The following is a 21081-nucleotide window of genomic DNA, read 5'->3' on the forward strand; positions in this document are numbered from 1 at the left end:
TGCAAATCAGCTGGACTTAACTTCTTGTAAATGTCCATCGCTGCAGCAAAATAGGCCCACTTGACTTTGTGGTTTGTTCTTTCTGGTGGTCACAGATCACAGAGTCATCCCTTTCTGCTTGAATGGGGCTTAGAGGCAGCTTATGACCACGGTCATGAGGGGTACTTTAGGGACTAGGGATTAGCCTACAGAGAAAGAGGAGGAGTTGATTATGATGGGTTTGTCAATGTCAGAACTAGATGAAGAGAGAGAGGGATGTAATAAGTCTGGAAAAATCACAAAAGTATAAGTCTCCGAGGGAGAAAAGTGAAGGAGAACAGAACTGACACAGCTCTGTCTCGCTTAGAAAGGGAGGCAGAAGGAAGGAAACAGACCAGTTACTCTTAGCTTACAGTACAGGTTTGGCATGAGACCGAGCCCAATAGGCCTGAGGTAGACACATGAAAATCACACTGCTGTCAATGATAAAGAGGCCAAGAGTGGGTTCTGTGAGATTAGCTGAATATAATGCATGATCATCAATAAGAAAAATCCAATAAATGTATGAGATTAGCCTTTTACAGTCAAGAGAGTTAAGAAGTGTTTCCATTAGAGTAGAACTATGGTTAGATTTTGATAAATAACACAAGAAATAAGATAAAACCCTATTGGGCTCATAGCTTTGTCTCTTCTTGTATGAGAAGGGGGAAAAGTGGGTAAACTGAAATAAGAAGTCATCATTAGATAAATGATAGTTTATTTTAAGAGATCCTCAAGAGATCTGGACTGTAAAAAGCAGGAAACGCTTGGGGAAAAGAGAGGTTTTTGTTGGCCATTCAAAAGGTATATCACCTCCCAAATCTGAGGCTGAGGTTGTGGAAGGTACAGTAAAAAAAAAAAAAAAAAAAAAAAGAGTTGAGTTTCAAGTTGGAAAGTTGACATCAACTTGCTATTTATTAGCAGAGAACTCAGACAAATTAAATAACCTTCTGAGCCTTAACTTCCTCATTTTAAAAATGGGGCTAACACTACTTACCAGGTGGTTTAAAGATAACAAGAAACATAATGCACCTGGCCCAGAGGAGGTGTTTAATAAACATTAGTTCCCTTGTTCCCGAGTGAACTGTTCAGTGTGGGAGACTCTGTCAGAGGTGAGGAGTACCTGTAAGACATCCCCAGGGCAAAACCTTCCAGGTGACCAGGAAGTCATTCTTTGATGGAATTCCTGGGCCAAACACACCTGTCTGTACTCCCTCCTTAGTTCCTAATTGGGCCACATACTTGGATTGTGGCTACTAGAACTCTCTGGGAAGGTGCTCAAGATTTTCAGAACAACTGGTCCTGATTCTGGTTCATGCCTGTCCCTGACTGTCTTTTCTATCCCATTATCTTCTTTGGTTTGCTTTTCTGAGAAGACAGCATGGAACAAGGTCTTTAGCCCATTCCCCTCCCCCAGAAATTTTTAGCAGCTCCATGTGTGTGTCTGTCTCTGTCTGTCTAAACTGTAACAAGCATGTAATGATTGAGGATCTCCTTAAGAAATATCAAAACAGTCCCCTCATTTTGAAGGTATAGGGGGAAAGTGAGGATTCCTCAGGTTAGACACTTTCTACTGTCATTAAGTAGAGTTAAAGAGAGTTTTAACATTGTAACAACAACCCATGGTAATAAAAGAACTTGTCACTTATGCAAAGTCCAAAGTTGGGCTTTTTTTTTTGGTTTTGGGTTTTTTTTTTGTTTTTTTTTTGATCTGGTGGACAGGTTCTCCTGTATGGTTCCTTCCATCTCAAGTCTCTGTTATCTCAGGTAGCATCCAAGGTCACCCTGGAAGGTGCCGAGAGTGGAGGATTGCTACATTCCATTAATTTGAGTTAGTTGCCTGACCCCACATAGATAGATTTGTAATCTCCCTCAATGCCCAGGAGGAAAATGAAATGACTCCGCCAATACAGCATCCTTGTGCCACAGAATGACTTAGAAAGATGTTATGAAATATTCCCTCTTTCCCAAAAGCCAATGGCTTACAGATTAACAATTTACTTCTAAAGACACAAAATGAAATTTGGAAGATGAAAACTCAATTACATTTCACAGCGTAGAGTTTCAGTGTAACCAAAATTTCTGGCATAACTGTAAAGTATAAACTTGATAAATTACCCATAGACACAGCTTCAAATAAAATAAAAGCTGTTATTTAAAAAATCAACAGTCTTTCACAGAGTACTACAATACAATTAAGGTAGTGATAATATAAAATTTAATTGTAGGTTAAGAAAACTATATATAAAAAAAAAATTCTGTAATTCTTACCTCAAGCTTAGGATAGCCAGAATGGCCTTTTTCTTTTTTAAATGCAGTTTTAAGCAGTGTACACCAAAGTAATATTTTGTTCAAATTTGCTTGCCTGTGATATTCCCCCTTCAGTTTCCTGCTCTAAACAGTACAAACAGTAATATATACAGATGAAAAGCAAGATGGTTTGTACTTTAATTATATGATCATAAGATTTGAAGGAAAAGCCAAATCTCATCTATTTCTAATCCCTCCTCCTTTTGAGGCTAAATTATATCAGGCAAAAATGCAAAGATGATACCTCTTTGTACATTCTAACCATTAGAGATTGAATGGTAATAGATGTTTCAATATGAATTCTATAACCCTGTGATCTTTAAAAATTAAATAGTTAGCCCATTTAAGTCTTAGTGAATAAAATAATGTGTAAACAAATGAGCAAATTCCGTGATTCTATTAAAGGATACTCTGGTAAATAGCCAATCGTATGCCTTTACCCAGAAAGCATACATCTCACTTATAGAAACACAAACTTAAAAAAAGGGATTCCTTCATTCATCCTTTTGCCTCTCCTGATAAAAACAAACATGTCCCATTCAAAGCAGAACATTTAGCTCTCTGTTAGCAACAGAAAGAACACTTCCCCAGCAACAGGAAAACCCGAAAAGGATATCTATTTTTAAAAATAAAATGTGAAGCCCTCAGCATTTTGCTGATTTAGTGAACAAGATTAAATCTTATCCATCCAAATTAGGTGAATGTTCTATAGATTTCAAAAGTATTGTGATTTTAAATACTTTTTATTTGATTATTTGCTTTGTTTTTTATACACTAGATCTTATCTTGACTTTTTTGATTTCTCTGTTCATGGATAATGATACACATGACCATTATAAGGTAGGAGGTGTCTCATTTTAAGTGGAAAGGTGGCAATTCAAGGAGTTCATTACTACACGGAAAGCAGTTCACAGCAGCCTTTGCTCGGTAGCATGGTTTTTGAAAAAGGTGATGATGAATATGCTTGCTGAAGGAAAGTGATAGGAAAATGAACTGCAGCTTACTTCCTATCATAATTACCACAGTTTTAAAATGGAAAGAAACCTGAAAGAAAAGAGCATTTGATCTTGAACCACAGTGCATTGCCCAGCGCTTCAAATAACAACTGACTGTATGAATGTACACAGTAATATACACATAATTTAATTATGTATTTCAACCTCCTAACTTTGCAGAAAAAGACACCGAATTATGAATTTTCCCTTCCAAGGTTTAATCCTATTTAATAGCAAAGACAGAACCACAATGCAAATCTTCTCAGGCTTCTATTCTTCTCATTCCACAGCCAGTATTATGCGGCATATGTCTAATATCTCTTCCATTCAATTGTGTGTACATCTATTACAGTTATTTTTAAATTTAAAATTTTTATTGAAAATAGAAAGATCTCCACATATTCAAGGGTAAAGATAGGTTTCATTAACCTGATGCCAATTTGTGTAATATGTTACCATTTAAAAACACTAGTAGTTCTTAGAACAATTTTTTTTTTTAACCTTGGTTGTTAAGCTATTAAAGTAGGAAGCAATGTAATAGCAGTCTTTGATTTCACCCTTACTCTGTGAAAATGGAACTAGCTGAGGTAAGCCTGAAATATGTGGACGTATTAGGTCCTATCTATGAGTACTGATTCCTCTTCTCATTTCCTCCTTTGGCTGAAGGCAGAAACAGGAGGTCAAAGACCAGTCAGTATTCTTATGATTCGCACAAGAAATTGGGGACAAGGCCATTGAAAAAATTAAGTTTTTAAAGTTACCTGATTTAATATACTTGAAGACACAGTATATACATACATATAATTCTGCATTATATAACTATACAGGGTACACACATATGTATGTATATTTTTTATTTTTTTCATTAAATATTGTCTCCACTACTGGTTGTGTAACTTGGATAAAATATTTAACTCTCTGGGTCCCAGTTTCCTCATCTGTAAAATGGAAATAATAACAGTTCTTATCTTCTAGGGTGGCTGTGAAGCACTTAGACTGGAGCCTGGCACATGGCAAGAAGTTAATATCAGGTATTATGTACCCAATATATCTTATATAGATGTATATAATATAGATACATATGTATATTTATTGATATCTCTATCTACATCCAAGTGACGTTTCTTTGATAAAATCACTAGTTGTTTGGGTCTATATGTAAAAATGTAAAAATAATTTCATCATGCATTTCTCATTTCCTTTATGTTTTAGGGCTGTGAAACTATTCTGTATGATACGACATAGTGCATTTGTCGAAAGACAGTACAAAGAGTGAAAATTAGTCTATGCAAATTAAAAAAATTCAAATTATTTAGGCTGTTGGAGGGAATGTCAAGAAAGAAAGTAGACTGCAACAAGAGAGTGTAACTGTATTACAAATATAAGAAATGACCTCACTGAAAGGAGTTGGGGAAAAGGTGCTGAACTAAGCAACTTTGGAAATGACTGACATTTGTTAAGACTCAGGATAAAATAAACTACATCTAGACACTGTACTCTAGTTAATAAAATTATTCCACAAGGGGTTATGGGCTAACAATTCTGATACTGCTATACATGCATATTGAAATTGAACAAGTAAATAAATGGGTGGCAGATAGTAGGAACCAGGTTTCTCACTGTTGGGGTGAAAATTTACAGATAAGCCACAAAAAAAAAAAAAAAAAGAAGAAAGAAAGAAAGAAAGAAAAAAGAAAGAAAAGAGAAGGCTAGAATGATCCGTCTGGTAATGGGTTAGAGTGGAGCCATCAGGATGAATTTATATTTAGTTTCATATAGGTATAGGTGGTTCCAAACAGAACTATACATAGATAGGTGTGTATATATGGATTAGTGCACATGCGTACATTTCCTTGCTTTCTCAACTGCAAGGGCTGAAAAGAAAGGACACCATGAGTAACAAAGAACACATCCAGTGCCTAGATCTTGGTTTCTAATACCATTCTCCAATAAAGGAACAAAAGTTCCTTAGAGAAATGGCTGATTCTAGGACTAGAGTGTAATAAGGCTGGAGTATCTTGTAGTATGAGAAAGTGAGGAAGTGCTCAACAAACAAAAGCAAACAAAAAACCATTCCACTGATGGGAATATTTTAAAAGGATATACGACAACTGAAGGAGCTCCCAACAGCCAAAGATGAGACAATTTGAGCAACAAAATACAATAGCATTGGATTTAATCCAAAGTATAAAATAAGTATCTGAGTCCATACTCATATAAACAAATGATTGAATCAATGAAAAATGGAGTAGACACATGTCCTATGCGAAATAATTTGAAATAATTTATATAGATCTGTATTCAAAGAGGAGCATGTTACTGTTCCTTAAGTGTGAGCTGTGCATATTGACTTTTTTCCAAAGAGTATAGTACAGAAAGGGGAAAAAGTAACTTTGCAGTGAAGAAACCTGATAAATACTACCTCAACCAGGTGATCAAAGTCAACATTAAAATCATGTTGATAATATGTATCTTTGATAGGTGACCTGGGGAAGGGTACTAAACCTCTCATGGCCTGAACAGTAATCAGATCTATTTTTGTGATGGTCTTTTTTCAATCGTTAAATGTATGTGAAATGCCTGCCACAGCACCTGGCCCAGATACTGAAAACAGTATTCATAGTTGAGAATTAACTGTTTGAAAAGTGCTCAAGTTCTAATTTTTTCGATGTGAAAATATTTTTAAAACTATTGACTGGGGTTGTCAATGGTCTATCTATCTGAAATACACTATAGACCTCTATGCATTTATAATATGATCCTTTCTATTGAGGTCTTGGTACCATTATGGAACTTTATTGAAGAGACTTCTGAACATTATTATTTTATGGCTGCATCTGTGATTAGGAAAGCTTCATATCATTTCTGCCCCTTTTACTCTTGAGTTGCCTCAGTATTTCCTCAAAAAAACCATGTAGAAAAAGGCACATGCTAAGCTATTTGAAGCACAGATCACTCTTAAATGCCCTGAAATTTCTAACTGTTGTGCTAAAGTTGTAAGAATCAGGGTATCTGCTATTTGTTCCTGGAATGTGTCTCCTCTGTTGACAATGCATTATTTCAATACTGGTTCACTGGCTTTGATATTGGACCTTGTTAAGGAACATACTTAATGTTTAGTAGAGGTGGTAGGTGACACTGATGAATTATGAAGAAACTAGAGTTAATAAAATGGCTTAAGAAGTCAAAAGATTAAATGTGACAACTGTTTGATAGACATAATTTGCTTGAGAGGCTGATGCTATACTTTTCCAGTTTTTTGAATTATAGTCATTATATGACAACCTGACTATGTAGAATTTCTTCTTTGCTTTAAAATTAAAAAAATAGGCAAACTGGATATTCTGAATTGTTTGGAGGTTTAGAAATCACTGGCAGTGCCTGTTCAAACGCATCACACACTTGATTTTTGCCTCTGACCTCTTTTTGTCATCCTTTCCTATGTTAATTGGATAGACTGGACACTGCTGTTGAGGAGTCAGACCTTTTGCAATAACAGCCACAGATGTATCCTTATCATGTGTTCCTTAAGATGGATTGTTTTGTTTTGTTTTAAATTTCTGATTGATAGCCAAAGAATGTGGCATCTCAGGTCAGCCTCCCCCAGGTTTCCTCTGCAACAACTGATAGGATGTTTTTAAGATCACATGGGATGAAACCGCAATCTGTGCCAGATTAGGTGCTTATTTTATTTTTTTAAAGTTAGCTGCTTTTGTAAGCATTCTCTTTCCCAACTTTGTAACTCAACTTCCACAACTCTCTGAAATGGTGTACTTTATTTACTTTGCTTCCCTTGCTAGCAAATTAACTTTGACTCATGCCCAAGATATACAGAAGAAAGTTAGTTTTTAACATATTTTATCTTCATCACCCCCCCCACACACACACACCTGCTGCGGGCTCATTACCATCACTGAAAATATTAGCAAGTGATATAAGGTGAAGGGAAAAGTTGAGTTTACAATTCTGTCACAAACTTCTCTCCGGTATTCTAGTGACAGTAAAAGTAATTCCCCCATTAATTGCAAGATAGGAACACACAGTGATCAATTAGAAAAAAAAAAACCAAAAAACAAGATTCTTTCAACACCAAGGATTTTGTTTTTAATCATTTTTAATTAGGGCTTTTCCTATTGGAGTCTTTTATGAGAATGCTGGGGGAGGGGCAACATTTTAAATGGATGGTCAGAGTAGACTTCCTTGAAAAAGTGACATTTGAGCAAAGATGGAACATAAGTGAGAGATCTAGCCATGCACGTATCTGGTGGAAAGATCCTTCCAGATAGAGAACAGTCAGTGCAAAGGCCCCAGGGCTAGAAGATGCCATGCTGTTATAGAAGAAGGGTAACTGTAACAGTGCTTAGTAGAAATGAGGTCAGAGAGGTGGATGTGCGGTAGGACTTTGGAGGCTAGCTAGCATTAGGTTTTTTAGGTCACAGAAAGAACTCTGGCTGAGAAAACTTGGAGCTAATGATTTTGGCTTTCTCCTAGGTCTACAAACTTCTCAATGTTAAATGCATATCCATGTCGTATTACAGGTTGGTACAAACCTCAAGTTGTGTCTATACTTAATTTACCACCTTTAAAATAAGTGAAAATGCCTTGCTTCTGGAATGGGAAAAATATGTGAAAGAAAACTACTCAAACCAGACACCTAAATTACAGTTTTAATTTACTAGTATCTTAAATATTAATGAGCCTCCACTGTTTTCTTATTTACAGGTTGGAATAGTTATCTTTTTCCAGGTTCCTTGTCTTTAGTATGTCTTAGTTTCCCTTAATATCTCAGACTGGATAGTTATTTTCCAATCTTATTTCCTATTCATGGCTTATTTTGTCAATTTCTGTAACACATTTTATTGTGCTGCAGAGAACAGAATTTTGCTGGTTCAGTAATATGTAAATTATGTATCAAATATAGATTAAAACAACAGCAAAACTACTTTGTCTCAGTTAGTTGAATTGAGTAAAATCAGGATTTATCCTGAATTTCTGCCTGATTACCTAAATGAACCATTCTGTTTCCACAAAGTTTGTAATGCCTTTACTTAATGTTTTGAGACTTTAATGTATGAAGTAAATTTCATCTTACACAATAGTACTATTGTTAAGGTAGAGGAACAGGTTGGGGGGGGACTCTGGTAAAGGGGAAGGAATTTCTACTTCAGCTGGTCTTACTTTTCTGAAATGCCTTTGTGCCCTCTTAAAAGAGATGGAAGGATTCTGCATGTCAAATCCGAAAATTTACTGGTCAACTTCCTTGGAAACTGGTTTCTAATACACAATAGAATACACACCTTGACAGTAAGTTCAGGTAAATTACATTATAAATCAGGTAGAAGTGACTACCTTCAGTTTCACATATTGTAACTCATCTAGCTGCGGGTTCAGAAAGGTGTCAGTCTCAGGGGCTTCTATGCACACTGCGTTCTAGAGTTCAGTCCCATTTATGTTGGGACTGTTTACAATGACACTTGGTGAAATTTGCTCACCATGATACGCCCCCACCCTCAACACTGTATCAACAAGTCAGTAAACGTGCAGAGACCAAAGTTAAAGCACAAAATTTGCTTTAATTTTTTTTAGCGGTCTCTTGCAAAGAGCAAAACAAAGCCCTCACGATAATGCAGGTGCTGGCCAATCACCGAATCAGCGACAGTCTAACTGCTACGATCAGGGTAAAGCTGATATGCCTGTATCACGTCTACAACCTGTCGCGCACCCCAGTAGAGAACTCGCCGAGGACTGGAAAGGACAAAGGAAAGTTTCTGTCAAAGTTTAGGAGAGAGACTGAGCGGGGAGCAGTTTCAGATCATATTTAAACCCCAGACTGTGGAGGAAGCCGAACCTCCCTCGCTTGCTCCTCGGTCGCCACCGGGCCAGGGAAATGCGAGAGGGAATTTTTTCTACAGGACAACTGCCACCTTGTCCCCGAGACGCGCGAGGTCCGCAGCGCCATCAGTCCAAGGTTCGGCTTCTGCCTGTCTCGCTTTACCCCAGGGCTGGCCGACCCCGGCGTGAGGCGGAGGATGGGCGGCCGCCCCGGGCACGCGCGCCGGCTCCCGCGCAGGCCCTGCACTGGGGCCTCTCTTTACTCCCAACAGCCCCAAGTCCCTCTTTACTCCCTGGGAGCCCAGCACAAGAGCCCTTAACACTGGCGCCGAGCGGGTCTCCGGCCGCCCGCCTCCGCTTCCCCGGGCGCCGGCGCTATGGCGACGGTCACGAGACGCCGGCGGCCCTTACGCCCGCCAATGGGAGCGCACGTCGCGGGGAGACGCGGACGTCGCTCTTCCAAGATGGCGGCGCGTCCGTCGCGAGCTGCCGGGCCGGGGGGAAGCCAGCGAAGCCGAGTAAAGCCGCCGCCCGGGAGAGGACTGGAGGAGCTGCTGCCGCCTTTGGCGGCGGCTCAGGCAGTTTTCGCTGCTGCTACGGCTGTTGCCATGCGGCGAGGCTAGGGAGGAGCTCACTTCCCCTGGGTGTAATAATGTTAACAGAGGTAAGCAGCGACGGTGGCCAGTGATTACCTGTGAAATGGGGAAAGGGCCGGTGCTGGCGGGTCAATAACATCCTTTCTGCAGCTTCCCGGCCCGATCTTCCGCTACGGGCCCCGGGGCGCGAGGAGCAGCTGGGATCCTACAAGTGCCCCCTGAGTAGAAACTGTGCTGACTCAACAGAGTCCTACCACCTCCGGCTGCCTGTGCCTCTTCGCAGTTGCCACTTGCGCGTCGCCCCTGGCACTAGTCTCCCTCCTGCTGTCGCTGCCTCCTCGCTCGCCGCTCCCTTCGTGGTGTCTCCTTACACACTGCTCTGTGGCAGCGTTGGTCTTTCTGCGTTGCTGCTGGTTCTTGTTCCCCTAGGGTTTGCCCGAGGTCTCTCCTTTCTCGGCTCTCTGGCCTCCAGGGCCCTCCACTTCCAAGCTCGGTTGGCATCCTGGATTTGTCACTCGGCCACACCGGTTTGTTTCCCATCCTCTACTTTGACTACTTCCTGAGGAGGACCTTCTTTTTTTCAGACGACACTTGGATAGCCTAGTTATATCACCCCACCCCACCCCCAACCCGTCACCTTTCGTTTAAATCGCGAGAATCGGAAAAGTTCAATTTAGCATCTACCCTCCTGATTTGCTTGAGGCTCTCTTGGTACTCTCTGTGGAACAGTTTTTTCCTTTGGTCCTGAAATGGAAGTAGGGCAACTGTGACTAGCCAATCAGTTTCCCTGATGTCCGTTGCATAAAAGCAGACTTCTTGAAGCAGTAGAGTTTGCCTTTACTAGCAGTTCTTTAAGGGAAAGAACTAAATTGATGTAACTAGGTATTGACCCAAGTTAACACAGTTACGTGTTGTGGTATATACTGGTGTAGATGTCATTAAAGATAAATTCTGAAGCTTGTGGATTTGAGGATGTATCCTAGAAGCTATTCACTTGAAGCCCTGTGAAGATTCCAGCGTCAGCTGTCAGGGACTAGTTTGGGCATCTTTGTGAACTGAACTAAGGGTAGGAAACAATTTTAATGGGCAGTGGGAAGTATTCCTACTTGGGCTAACAAGGAAATGAAAGTATTTGTAAATGAGTGGCTTTTGTTGTGTGAAAATATGGTAATAAAGGACTTGCCTTTCCAACTTTATAAACTCTGAGGAATACAAACTGTATTTAATAATCTGCACAGAGCCTGGCATGTGCTGTACCTGGTAAATACTTATTGGTTGATTTTAACTCATGAACTACTTATTTCTAGTAGTTTGTAGTTCACTTTGTATTTCTAAATTTCACAGATTTTTCATTCCTGTAGTTAATTTTATTCCCATGGTTAATTTCATTCCCAGAGATTACAGTATATCATAAGCTTCTGCTGTCATTAGCAGTATTAGGTTTAAAAAAGAAAACTTATAAGTAGTGGAAGTTGTATTTTTACCTTTTGGTGGGAATAATTAGCGTTATAATAAGTTTTCAGTGGTGTTGCTAATGTACAATGTTTTTTGAAATGATCTTTTGATTAAAGTTGACTTAAGTTAGCACGTTTTGAAGAGCTGTAATGGTTTCACATGAACTCAGTGCCTGCTGAGTTAAATGAGGGTCTTGATTTGGAAAGACTGAACTTTTCTAAGCTTCTGTATTTTAAAATAATTACATGTGTCAGTGAAATATTTTAAACAATAAGTCAATGATAGTAGTTAGATGTGCTTTAGTGTTTTGTGTGTGTGTGTGCTGTGCATAGCTTTTAAGTGGCAGAGCCAGGGTTCCAACCTTGGCAGTCCCTGCCCAATGTATCATTAACCGTTGCACTGTATCGCCTCTCCAAAGTTAGACCCAGATTAAATGGTGCTTGGATCTTATCTATGGTTGTTAGTAGTCATTTTATAGATTACAAAACTGAAGCTCAAAGACTTGTCCAAGGTCAAACAGTTGTTAGTGGCAAAGGCAAAACTAGAATCCCATCTCCTGACTCTCAGTACAGAACTCTGACCATTCTGCTCTCAATGAGCAGTTTTCAGCTCTCATGATTTTAAAACATACTACTTCCTTGTCTGAATATTGTAGTAGATAAACTGGGAATTATTGTTACTTGAGAATGACTTTTTGCTTTACCTTACCTTTTCTTTTTTTTTTTTTTTGGATCAGGCTCAGAAATAGTCTGATTTTGAAATATTTTAGATATAAAATTCTACTCAATATCGATTACTAAAAAATTTGTAGTGTGGGATTCCTTTTTTCTGCTTCTCTTAGTGCTAACTTAGATCAGCGGTTTGAGGGATGTGATTTGATTTATTTTGTTAGATCTCAAAATGTATAATGGTGAGCTAGGTTCTGAGAGATTCTCATGTTAACCAGGCATATCGTGTGCTCAAAAAGTGGTGAAGTATACAATCTGCTTGGTTCTTTTACATCTCAACATTAAGATGGGTGATATTATCCCCATTATCCACACACGAAGACTGAGATTGAGAGCTAAAATAGCTTGCTTAATCAAGAATGATTTATTAAAAGCTCAAGTTTAACTGTAGCTCAGCTAAGGTTCAAAGTGGAATCAAGTTTGAGGACGCAACTCCAGTTTGAGGATGCAACTCCAGAGCCTGGATTAGATGTGAACACTGGATACGTATGATCTGTTTTTTGAAATATTTGTTTTTCTTGGTCAGGAGGTACCCTGAGAAGATGACCCTGTGTAGGTTCATCTTTAGAATTCAGAAAGGCTTAAAATCTAGGAATATGATTGTTTTTTATTTCTATTGTTACTGTTTGATTTCTGTTGTTTCAGACTGCCTATTTATGGAACAGAGTAATAATACCAGGGATACAGCATGCTAAAGAAATCATACTGATTCTAAGCTATCGAAATTTTAGTGTCGTTGTGGATAGAGGCAAATTAAAATCACTTTTTGAAGGAAAATCCTGCTGTAAAATTGCTGAGTGCTAAGGTTCCGAGTTTAAAGATGTCAATCTTATGAAGTTTCTGTTAATGATCTTCAAGGAAGCTTATAGTCAGTGAGAAAAGCATTACTTGGATTCCAGAATCTTTGAAAAAGGGCATCCCAGAAATTCACCCTGCAGATGGCTATAAATTCCAGTTTATGTTTCATGCAGTGTATAGGAGGGAGAAGGGGGATAGGGTGTTGACTGAATAGAAAAGTAAAACAGTCTTCGAATAAAAAGTCTTCTAAGTTAAATTCCACAATAAAAATAAATAAATAAAATAGCTTGCTTAAAAATCATACAACTGATTGTCAGTAGTTCCACCTAGGATCTCTTATTCCAAATAGTGTGCCGTTTCTGTCACTCAATATGGAATGCATCACTTTTTGGAGCTGATAATCATCGATATACTATTTTTAATTTGTTTTTTTAAACTGAGGTGGGGATATCAAATATATAGATACATAACATTCATATGAAATGATAATGATAAATATTCATATGAAACTTTTTGGTTTTGCATTTTGCCAAAACCAAAACCTTTTCAGAGGTGAGATACTACACAGGTGATCAATTAAGGCTACATTAAGTTAAGCTAAAAGGCAAAATTACTCAACTGAGCAAATTAATTTGTACATTGAACTCTGAAACCTGCAAGGTATGATAGATTGTGAATTGAAAGTACAGCCCAGTAGGTTGTCTTGCCTTTTTTTTTTTCTTAAAGTAAAGAGGAGTTAACATAGTTCTCAGTTTAAAGCTTTTGGCTTCTGTTTGTATTATTTTCATTCCAAATACAATTGAAGTATTTAGAAGGCTTGCTGGCTATCACTATGTAGTTGTGTTTTGCATTTCCATATAGGAATGAGACTTTTTTTGCTTAATGTCCAGTTAAATTTTTTTTGAGGACTTCTTACTGTTAATGTTCCTCCTACAATATTTGTTGAAAAATTTGTCGTCGTATACTTGAAAATTATTTGTTTAATAACTCAGCCTCCACCCACTCATTTTTAAATAGGGGTAAACTTCATGTGTGAGACTTAGTTAGGATATGCAATATTTCCATAAGAGTTTGCTTCAGTTAATCTGAGTTTTCACATTTGAATGTAATGAAATATTTATTAGTGAACTTTCATTAAGCACACTTTTAAACTTTTTTTTGGCATTTCAACAGCTATTATTTCTAAGCATCGGTTATTACAGAGAACTAAAGGTATAGAAGATGGGGGAAAATATTCTGAATTTGTACCAGTGCTATGGCGTGTTCTGGAGGTTGTTTTTGCGTTTATTACCAGCCTGTTGACACTTGTGCTTTTAAAAATAGTGAAGAAAAATTGTAGTTATTTACACTTAGTAGTTTGGGTTATATGCAAATATGGGGCATTTGTAAATGTTACATAAAAAGTGCTTCTAGTCATGCTATGTTACTTCCACTTAGATTTATTGATTTTTATATATTAACACTGATTCTCAATTTTGTGGTTAACAAATACGATACAAATGGGTAAGGCATAAACTGCTGCACTATTAGAAATCTCAGATTAATAGTTATTAAGGAAGTAAAATTTTGTGGTTTAAACAAATTGAAAGATTTGCCTAAAGGACATTAAGCAGGACTTCTCAGTGCTTTTGAAAGGTGATTTACTCTCAAAGAAGCTGGCATAATTTGCATCATATTGCAAAGCTGTTTAACCATAGAGGCTGTGGTGGTTAATTTTATGCATCAACTTGACTGGCCACAGGGTGCCACATTAAACATTATTTCTGGATAGTCAGTGAGGGTATAGCTAGATGAGGATAAGATTAACATTTGAATTGGTGGGCTCCTTAAAGTTTGGGTGGGCACTATCCAATCTGTTGAGGGGCCTAAATACAACAACAGGAAAAAGGAATTTGCCCCCAGCCATTTTTCTACCTTACTGTTTGAGCTAGGACATGAGATTTCATCTTCTCCTGTCCTTGGGCTGGGATTTATACCATCAGCTCCCCTGGTTCTCAGGCCTTGGACTGAATTTCACAACTGGCTTTCCTGGCTTGTATTCAGCAGATGGTGGGACTTCTCAGCTTCCACAATCTTGTGAGCCAATCCCTCACAGTAAGTTTCCTTAAAAAAAAAAAAAAATCTCCTATTGGTTCTGTTTCTCTGGAGAACCCTGACTAAATACAGAGACTTACAGAGTTTCTTGTATTTCACTTTGAGAAATCCTGAGATGTGATGAGTTATGCATCAAGGGAGAGTCTGTGAACTTTCAGAGCTCTTTTTAAAGACACACACACACACACTCTGTTGCCCATAGTAAGTGCTTAGTAAAAAATTATGTCTGTTGATTAATATATTTGTTAAGAGAAATGCTCTTGGGATGAGTTGATGCTTAAACTACATGAGCTATTTCCTTAATTATTAATTAATGACATCTTATAAAGGCTACTAACCAGAACAAGAACCATGGATCCATTGACATTCAAAAGATGTTAAGAGATGGGGAAGAGATTTTATAAGGGAAGTGTAAGGACATCACTATCTAGAATGAGACTGGCTTGCCACGCTATATACAACATTGTTTAGGATCTTTTGACAAGGCAAATTGAGTATTGCCAACCATTTCAAGAATTCTAAAGGGCCTTTGTTTACTTTTTTCCCATTGATTTCACATTTTCAGAGAGCTTATAAATAAGTTATATTTAGTAATTATTTTCATTGTATTTTATTATTCTAGCACATATACACCCATTTTTCATCACTTCTGATTAGCAGCTAGCTAGCTAATTGATAGAATTGCAAACAAAAGCAAATATGTGTGACTTTATTGTTAAACCCTACAACTTCATATTAGATAAATGTAAGTCTTCCATTAGGCATTTCAGAGTATTAAAATAGAGCTTTGAGATTTCCATAACCATCTTTGGGAGTCCTAGGTAGGAAGATGCTAGTGTTCAGATAGATTGTTCCAGAGTTTGTTAACAAGTTTTTCATAGAAATTGATAAAAGATAATTTCTTAGCTGGTCCACTGTGCTTTAAAAGTTTTGTATTGTTACAAGTTTATAAAATTACTTTAAATAAAAGTAAATAATTTAATTTTAGGAAACATGGAATTATATTTGGGAAAAGAACTGAGAAATAAGTACAAATGTAATTATAAAGATTTAAGGTGTTGGTTTGTGAATCATAAGGCCACTCCAAAATGGATGGCTTTTCATTTCTGTATGTAGTTACTACCAGTGCATATATAGACTTTCGCAGATTATAAAGAATGCTTTGTCTCTTAATTTAATCATATTGTTAGATGTGTTAATGCTTACTTACATGTTTAGTGCCATTTCTAGTTTAATTGTGGAATAAAGAGTATTCTCTTGGAAAAAAAAGGGTATGAAAGGACGTTTGAAATAGATTGTTTTAGGTGGGACAAACTAAGTTGTGTTAGCTAAGTAATAATGGAAAGGAAGGGATCATGAGCTTCTGGATGAGGAAGAAAATAGGTTCTATCATGGGAAGGAGTTTTCAATTCTGGCTACTCACTAGCCATTTGGTGGCAAAACTAGGTGACTTTATGGCATTCCTGACTGAGGTTCTCAGGGTATTGCTTTTTAAATTGTGTTTTGAAATTCTGTGGTTTCACAGACCATCAGCTGCCCTCTCAACTGATGATCATCTAAAATTGACTTTCTGAGTGAAGTTTAACTTTGATATTACAATGCTTTTTATATATTTGTGAGGAGAGAGGACTTTGAATTAAAGCAAGTGGACAGCTCTTAAAACTGTTTTACCATGTTAAAAAATGGTTAAAATTTGAATAATAGGCTGGACTCATGGTGATGCATACTTATGTCTATCAACTACCACAGTAGTGAGGCTACACAAATATGACCTATATGTTAAGCATTATAAGGATGAGTCTTCACTGCTTATTTTGTGGTGTGACATTGGGGAAGTTGTTTCTGAGCTCAGAACTTTTCTGAGCCTCAGTTTCCTTCTGTGTAAAATTGGGATAATAATAGCACCTTCCTAGCTGCTCTCTCACATTGTTGTGAAGATCAAATAAAATGCTGGAGGGTGAAACCCTTTGTAAACTGTCAGTCATTGTACAAACATTTGTGATTAATACATCAGTTTTTTTCTTTATATGCTTTTTCTTTACATGAGTGCATTAATATGAATTCAAGCCCTAGGCTCCATCTAGCTTTAAGGCTCACTAGCTTCTCAGTGGGTGGATCCTAGGAGAAAGACCTGGTCTCCTGGCCACTGGTTTAGTTACAGGGGAGGCAGGAAATAGACTAAAAGTAGGCAAAGGAAAAAAATTAGACTGAGATCATGTCTTGCCAGCTGGTAATAAGGGTAGTTTCTTGTGCAGTTGGTAAGCTGATTCCAAAGAATTTCTGAAAGGGAAGTTCCAAAAAATATTTTGAAAAAGGTTACTTATTTGAGGGTTAGTAGTCATTTGTGTGTATGTATTATGAAATATTTTTGGGAAGTCTTTTATTTTTAATCAATCTTGGTAAATTCTTAAATCCTGGAAAATTCTTAAAAAGACAAGCTGCTGTTTAGTATAAATTTTTTAAGGCTTTGGTTGTAACTTTTATTGGAGATTAATTTTTGTGGTTCACTTTTTTCAACTCCTGTTTGGTAGGCACATGCCAAGTTCTGGTGCTAAAGTGGTGTCAGACCTGAAACCTGCCCTCAGAAAATTCCTCTCAGAACTGAATTGTGCCAGGTTGGCCATCATTCAGCTGAAGCCTTGAGATCTTTTATCAGAATAAAACAAATAACATAATTAAAGAGTGAAAAATTAAGAGGAAGAGAAGGTTGGAGAATGTAATTAAAATAAAAGATAATTACTTGTATTTGCTTTATAACTCCAGGTAAAACTACCAGTTTGGATGAGGTGGCCTCTCTAAAATGAGCTTCTTGCAACGGAAGAGTCAACCTATTTCTACTGTCTCTATTTGCTCTAAGCTGATTCACAGTGAGAAGTTAAAAGAGAGAGAGGGAACAGAGAAGCAAAAAAAAAAAAAAAAATCAATCTATGAATTTGTCTTTTTTGTTAGTTTTGTTTTTCTGAAAAAACTCTTTACATCAACTTAAGAGGTCTACCAAATTTTACTGAAAGACCCAGCTGAATTCCACTACCCCGGTAAAAGAAATATTTGGTCCCTACCCCCATATATTACATATTATGTAAACTCCTGAATGTGCAGCTTAGTTGTATTCCCAGTGCATGGAATAGAGCTTACCACATAGTCCTCACTAAGTACCTGTCAATGAAAGAATGTTGAATATTCCCTCCAGTAAAATGAAATAAAAGTGAAAAATTACTAAGACAAAAATTGTCTTTGATAAAATTAAACTGTCACATCAGTTACCCCTCAAGGATTGATTACTATCTATGTTCAGTAGGCATTTTTAAATAGTACACTGTGGTTGAATACTATGAAGTCACAAAACACACAAAAGTTAGACCAAAAAAAAGGTTGAACACCAGACATTTAGTTAGAATGTAATTGTTTTAATTTTTAATTAAAAAAATGTTTTAATTTTTTCTACAGGAAAAAGTCTGATTAGATGTTGTTTTCATGTAACAAATTACAAATGCAAAAGCAGTTTGGATTTTATATCTGTTACTACCTAATTTTTATTGTGATTTTATGTGTATTCCTGAACTAGATAAAATGTTACTTATCATAGTACAATAATGCAGTTTTTTTTGTGCTTTGTTGAGTGTTTCACATTTGTATGACCTTTAATGCTATCTTGAAAGTTTGCAAGTGTGAGTAAAAACTTGGTGATGAGTTTCAACAAGTTGGAAATTTGGGGGGTACATTTTCTAGGAAGGCAGCTGCTATCACAATCTCTTAACTAAAGTACCTCTCCATGTCACTGTTAGAGCATTGTTAGATCATTTCACCCATCTATAATTCCATTGTATACTCAGAAATAATACATACCAGAAAAGGTCAATAAAATAATTCTGTTGTGTTCAGTGGTGGAAATAAACTGGTTTAATGATCTTTCAGTTAGTACCGGTTCATATACAATCAACTAGAATAATTCACCATTGTTAGATTATTGTACTGTTTTTCCAATTTCCTGAGGAACCTTTTAATCCTGATGCATCTGTGCAACTTCTAAGGTGAATCCTGCTTTGCTTTTGACCTTAGCCCTGCATTATTGGAGAGTCCTTGGGGGTTACTCCATTTAAACCTGAGTTGGTTTTGCTCCTGGAACCCTGGAGCTATTTTTAGCCTGGCTGTGGTTTGGCACAGGAGAGAGTATGTGATTCTTTGTATTGTGACATCTTTTGTTTTCAGGCTAGTTATGTGACAACATGCATGTGTGGAGAATGGCTCATAGATTCGCTATCATTTGAGACTTAGATGTTATAAAACTGAAGTTTTACAGTTTTAATGTAAGAGTTAAGTCTGAAATAAAATTTCACCTCAGTTTAGTCATCACATAGATTTTTGGGAAATAATGGTCTGATTTTAAGACATTATGATATTGTGTGTTATCCAGTGTTTCTCCAAGTCATAATACTGTACTTTAGAATTTGTTTTTACTTTCTCTTCCTGAAATTATATGAGGTGGCGTTTTTTTCTCAGAATTTTTCTCAGGGTGTTTAATCAGATTGTAGCTATTAATATAATCAGCTACTTTAACGTCTGGTGTTAATTACTAACATCTGATGCTTTTTCTTGAGTAGTACCTAAGTGCTCAACACTTAAACTGTTACAGTTGTGGAATCCTGGTAAGAGCAGAATAAGAGGAAATGGGCTAGAGGAAGATTGGAAACAATTTAAAAGGTGGAGCACAACGAAGATTCAGAAAAAGGAACTGAAATAATGGACTTTACCAATATGAGTGTGTTGATTATATAAACATTTTAGAAAAATTAATTAGGCTTAAGAATATTTTATAATTTAAAAAATGTCTATTTTGAACCAGAAAACTCTATAAGTTAATGTCTGATAGCTCAGACTATTCATCCAAATAATAGGCACTAATGCAAAATTTATAGGGCTACTGAAGTTAGTGAGATTGTCTTTGTACTGGGGCTCAGAGTGTTAATCATCTCTATCTCTTTACTTTGTATCTCTATATATTTCTCTACATACACACATATCTTCTGATCAGAAATTAAAGATTCCTAATTTCTGAAGAAGAGTGATGCTTTTGGTTAAGAGTGATGGCTGATGTCAAATTATTTGAATTTGAATCTTTAAGTTTTGTCACTTCAGAGTATTTCGACCTTAGAAAGTTACTAACCTTTTGAATCTCAATTTTCTCATCTGTGTAACTTTTAAATTAATGATACTTACCCCATAGGGTTGTTATAAGTATTAAGTGAAATAATGTATGTTAAATACTACACACAGTATTTCTCACAGTTACACTTAAGAAATAACTAGATTTTATTATTATTCCTCAGATGTAAATAACAAGTGGTTTATTTTTATAGCTTAGAATTTAATGTTTGAAATTTTTTGTGTGTGTTCTGTCTTTGTTTCTTTGAGGAAGATTTAAAATGTCAAATGAAAGTAAGACTCTTTGACCCAAATAATCTAATTCTTCTCTTTCTATCTCAGTTTTTACTTTCTATTTTATGTATTTCTTTAAGAGCTAGTTTTAGACTATCAGGAGAAAATAAAGAGAGGTGATGCTTGTATAATATGAATTGTTCATAAGTAGAACTTCTGATTAACCAATAACTTCTGGCTGTTGGAGCTTTTTACTGTAGATGAAATGAAAGGGGAGAATTGTGGTATACTCTCATATTATGCTTTAAAAATGCCAGTGTTAAATAGTTTTCTCCTATGGGAAGTACTATAATTCTTGTCAATTTAATAAAAGTTTATGTAAAGTAGTTCACAATTTATATAAGCTTTTCTATTGAATTGTTCCTTTTATAGGGAATAGAAAAATGAGGAATGTTAAAATTCTTTGTTTAAAAAAATATGTAGTTGGCTTGATTGGTATTAGTAGTACTGTGTAGTAGGTTAAGAAAAGAACTAAGGGCTAAGTTACCTCAAATAAAATTTGTACTTATAAATCTAAATATGGGTATTAAGAATATAAATAATTTCAATTCCTTTATTCAGCAGTTGCTTATCTGCATTCATGTAATAGTGCAATAAATTGTTATATTCACGGAGTAGAGTGTTCATGTGATAGTAATGTTTTACTTAGCTGAAGATTATGCCATCAGGATCCTTTGTGGGTGAATCTGTGTTTGTCTCTATTTTCCTTACTATATTTATTTTTCTTCTTACCGCTGTTGCTTTGGGGTTGTGTTGATTCTTTTCCTCACCTGTAACTTTTATTTTTCTGTGTCTGTAGGCCTGCAGCTTGCTCTGTTT

At 36.6% G+C, this 21081-nt stretch overlaps 1 protein-coding gene across 3 annotated transcripts in view; it reads left to right on the forward strand.

Moving 5' to 3' along the window:
- Nucleotides 1-9596: 9596 nt before the first annotated feature.
- Nucleotides 9597-21081, forward strand: part of SNX13 (sorting nexin 13) — a 110382-nt gene continuing 98897 nt past the window's right edge. For 2 of the 3 annotated variants that reach the window (XM_064487521.1, XM_010984650.3), the window contains exon 1: nt 9666-9819. In XM_064487521.1, the coding sequence (XP_064343591.1) occupies nt 9808-9819 (12 nt within the window). In that variant the 5' untranslated portion in view covers nt 9666-9807. Of the gene's footprint in view, nt 9820-21081 lie in introns of all 3 variants that reach the window. The other variant, XM_031455005.2, reaches the window with a different exon arrangement.

The sequence above is a fragment of the Camelus dromedarius genome, chromosome 7 (genome assembly GCF_036321535.1).
Source record: "Camelus dromedarius isolate mCamDro1 chromosome 7, mCamDro1.pat, whole genome shotgun sequence".
NCBI classification, from domain to species: Eukaryota; Metazoa; Chordata; class Mammalia; order Artiodactyla; family Camelidae; genus Camelus; species Camelus dromedarius.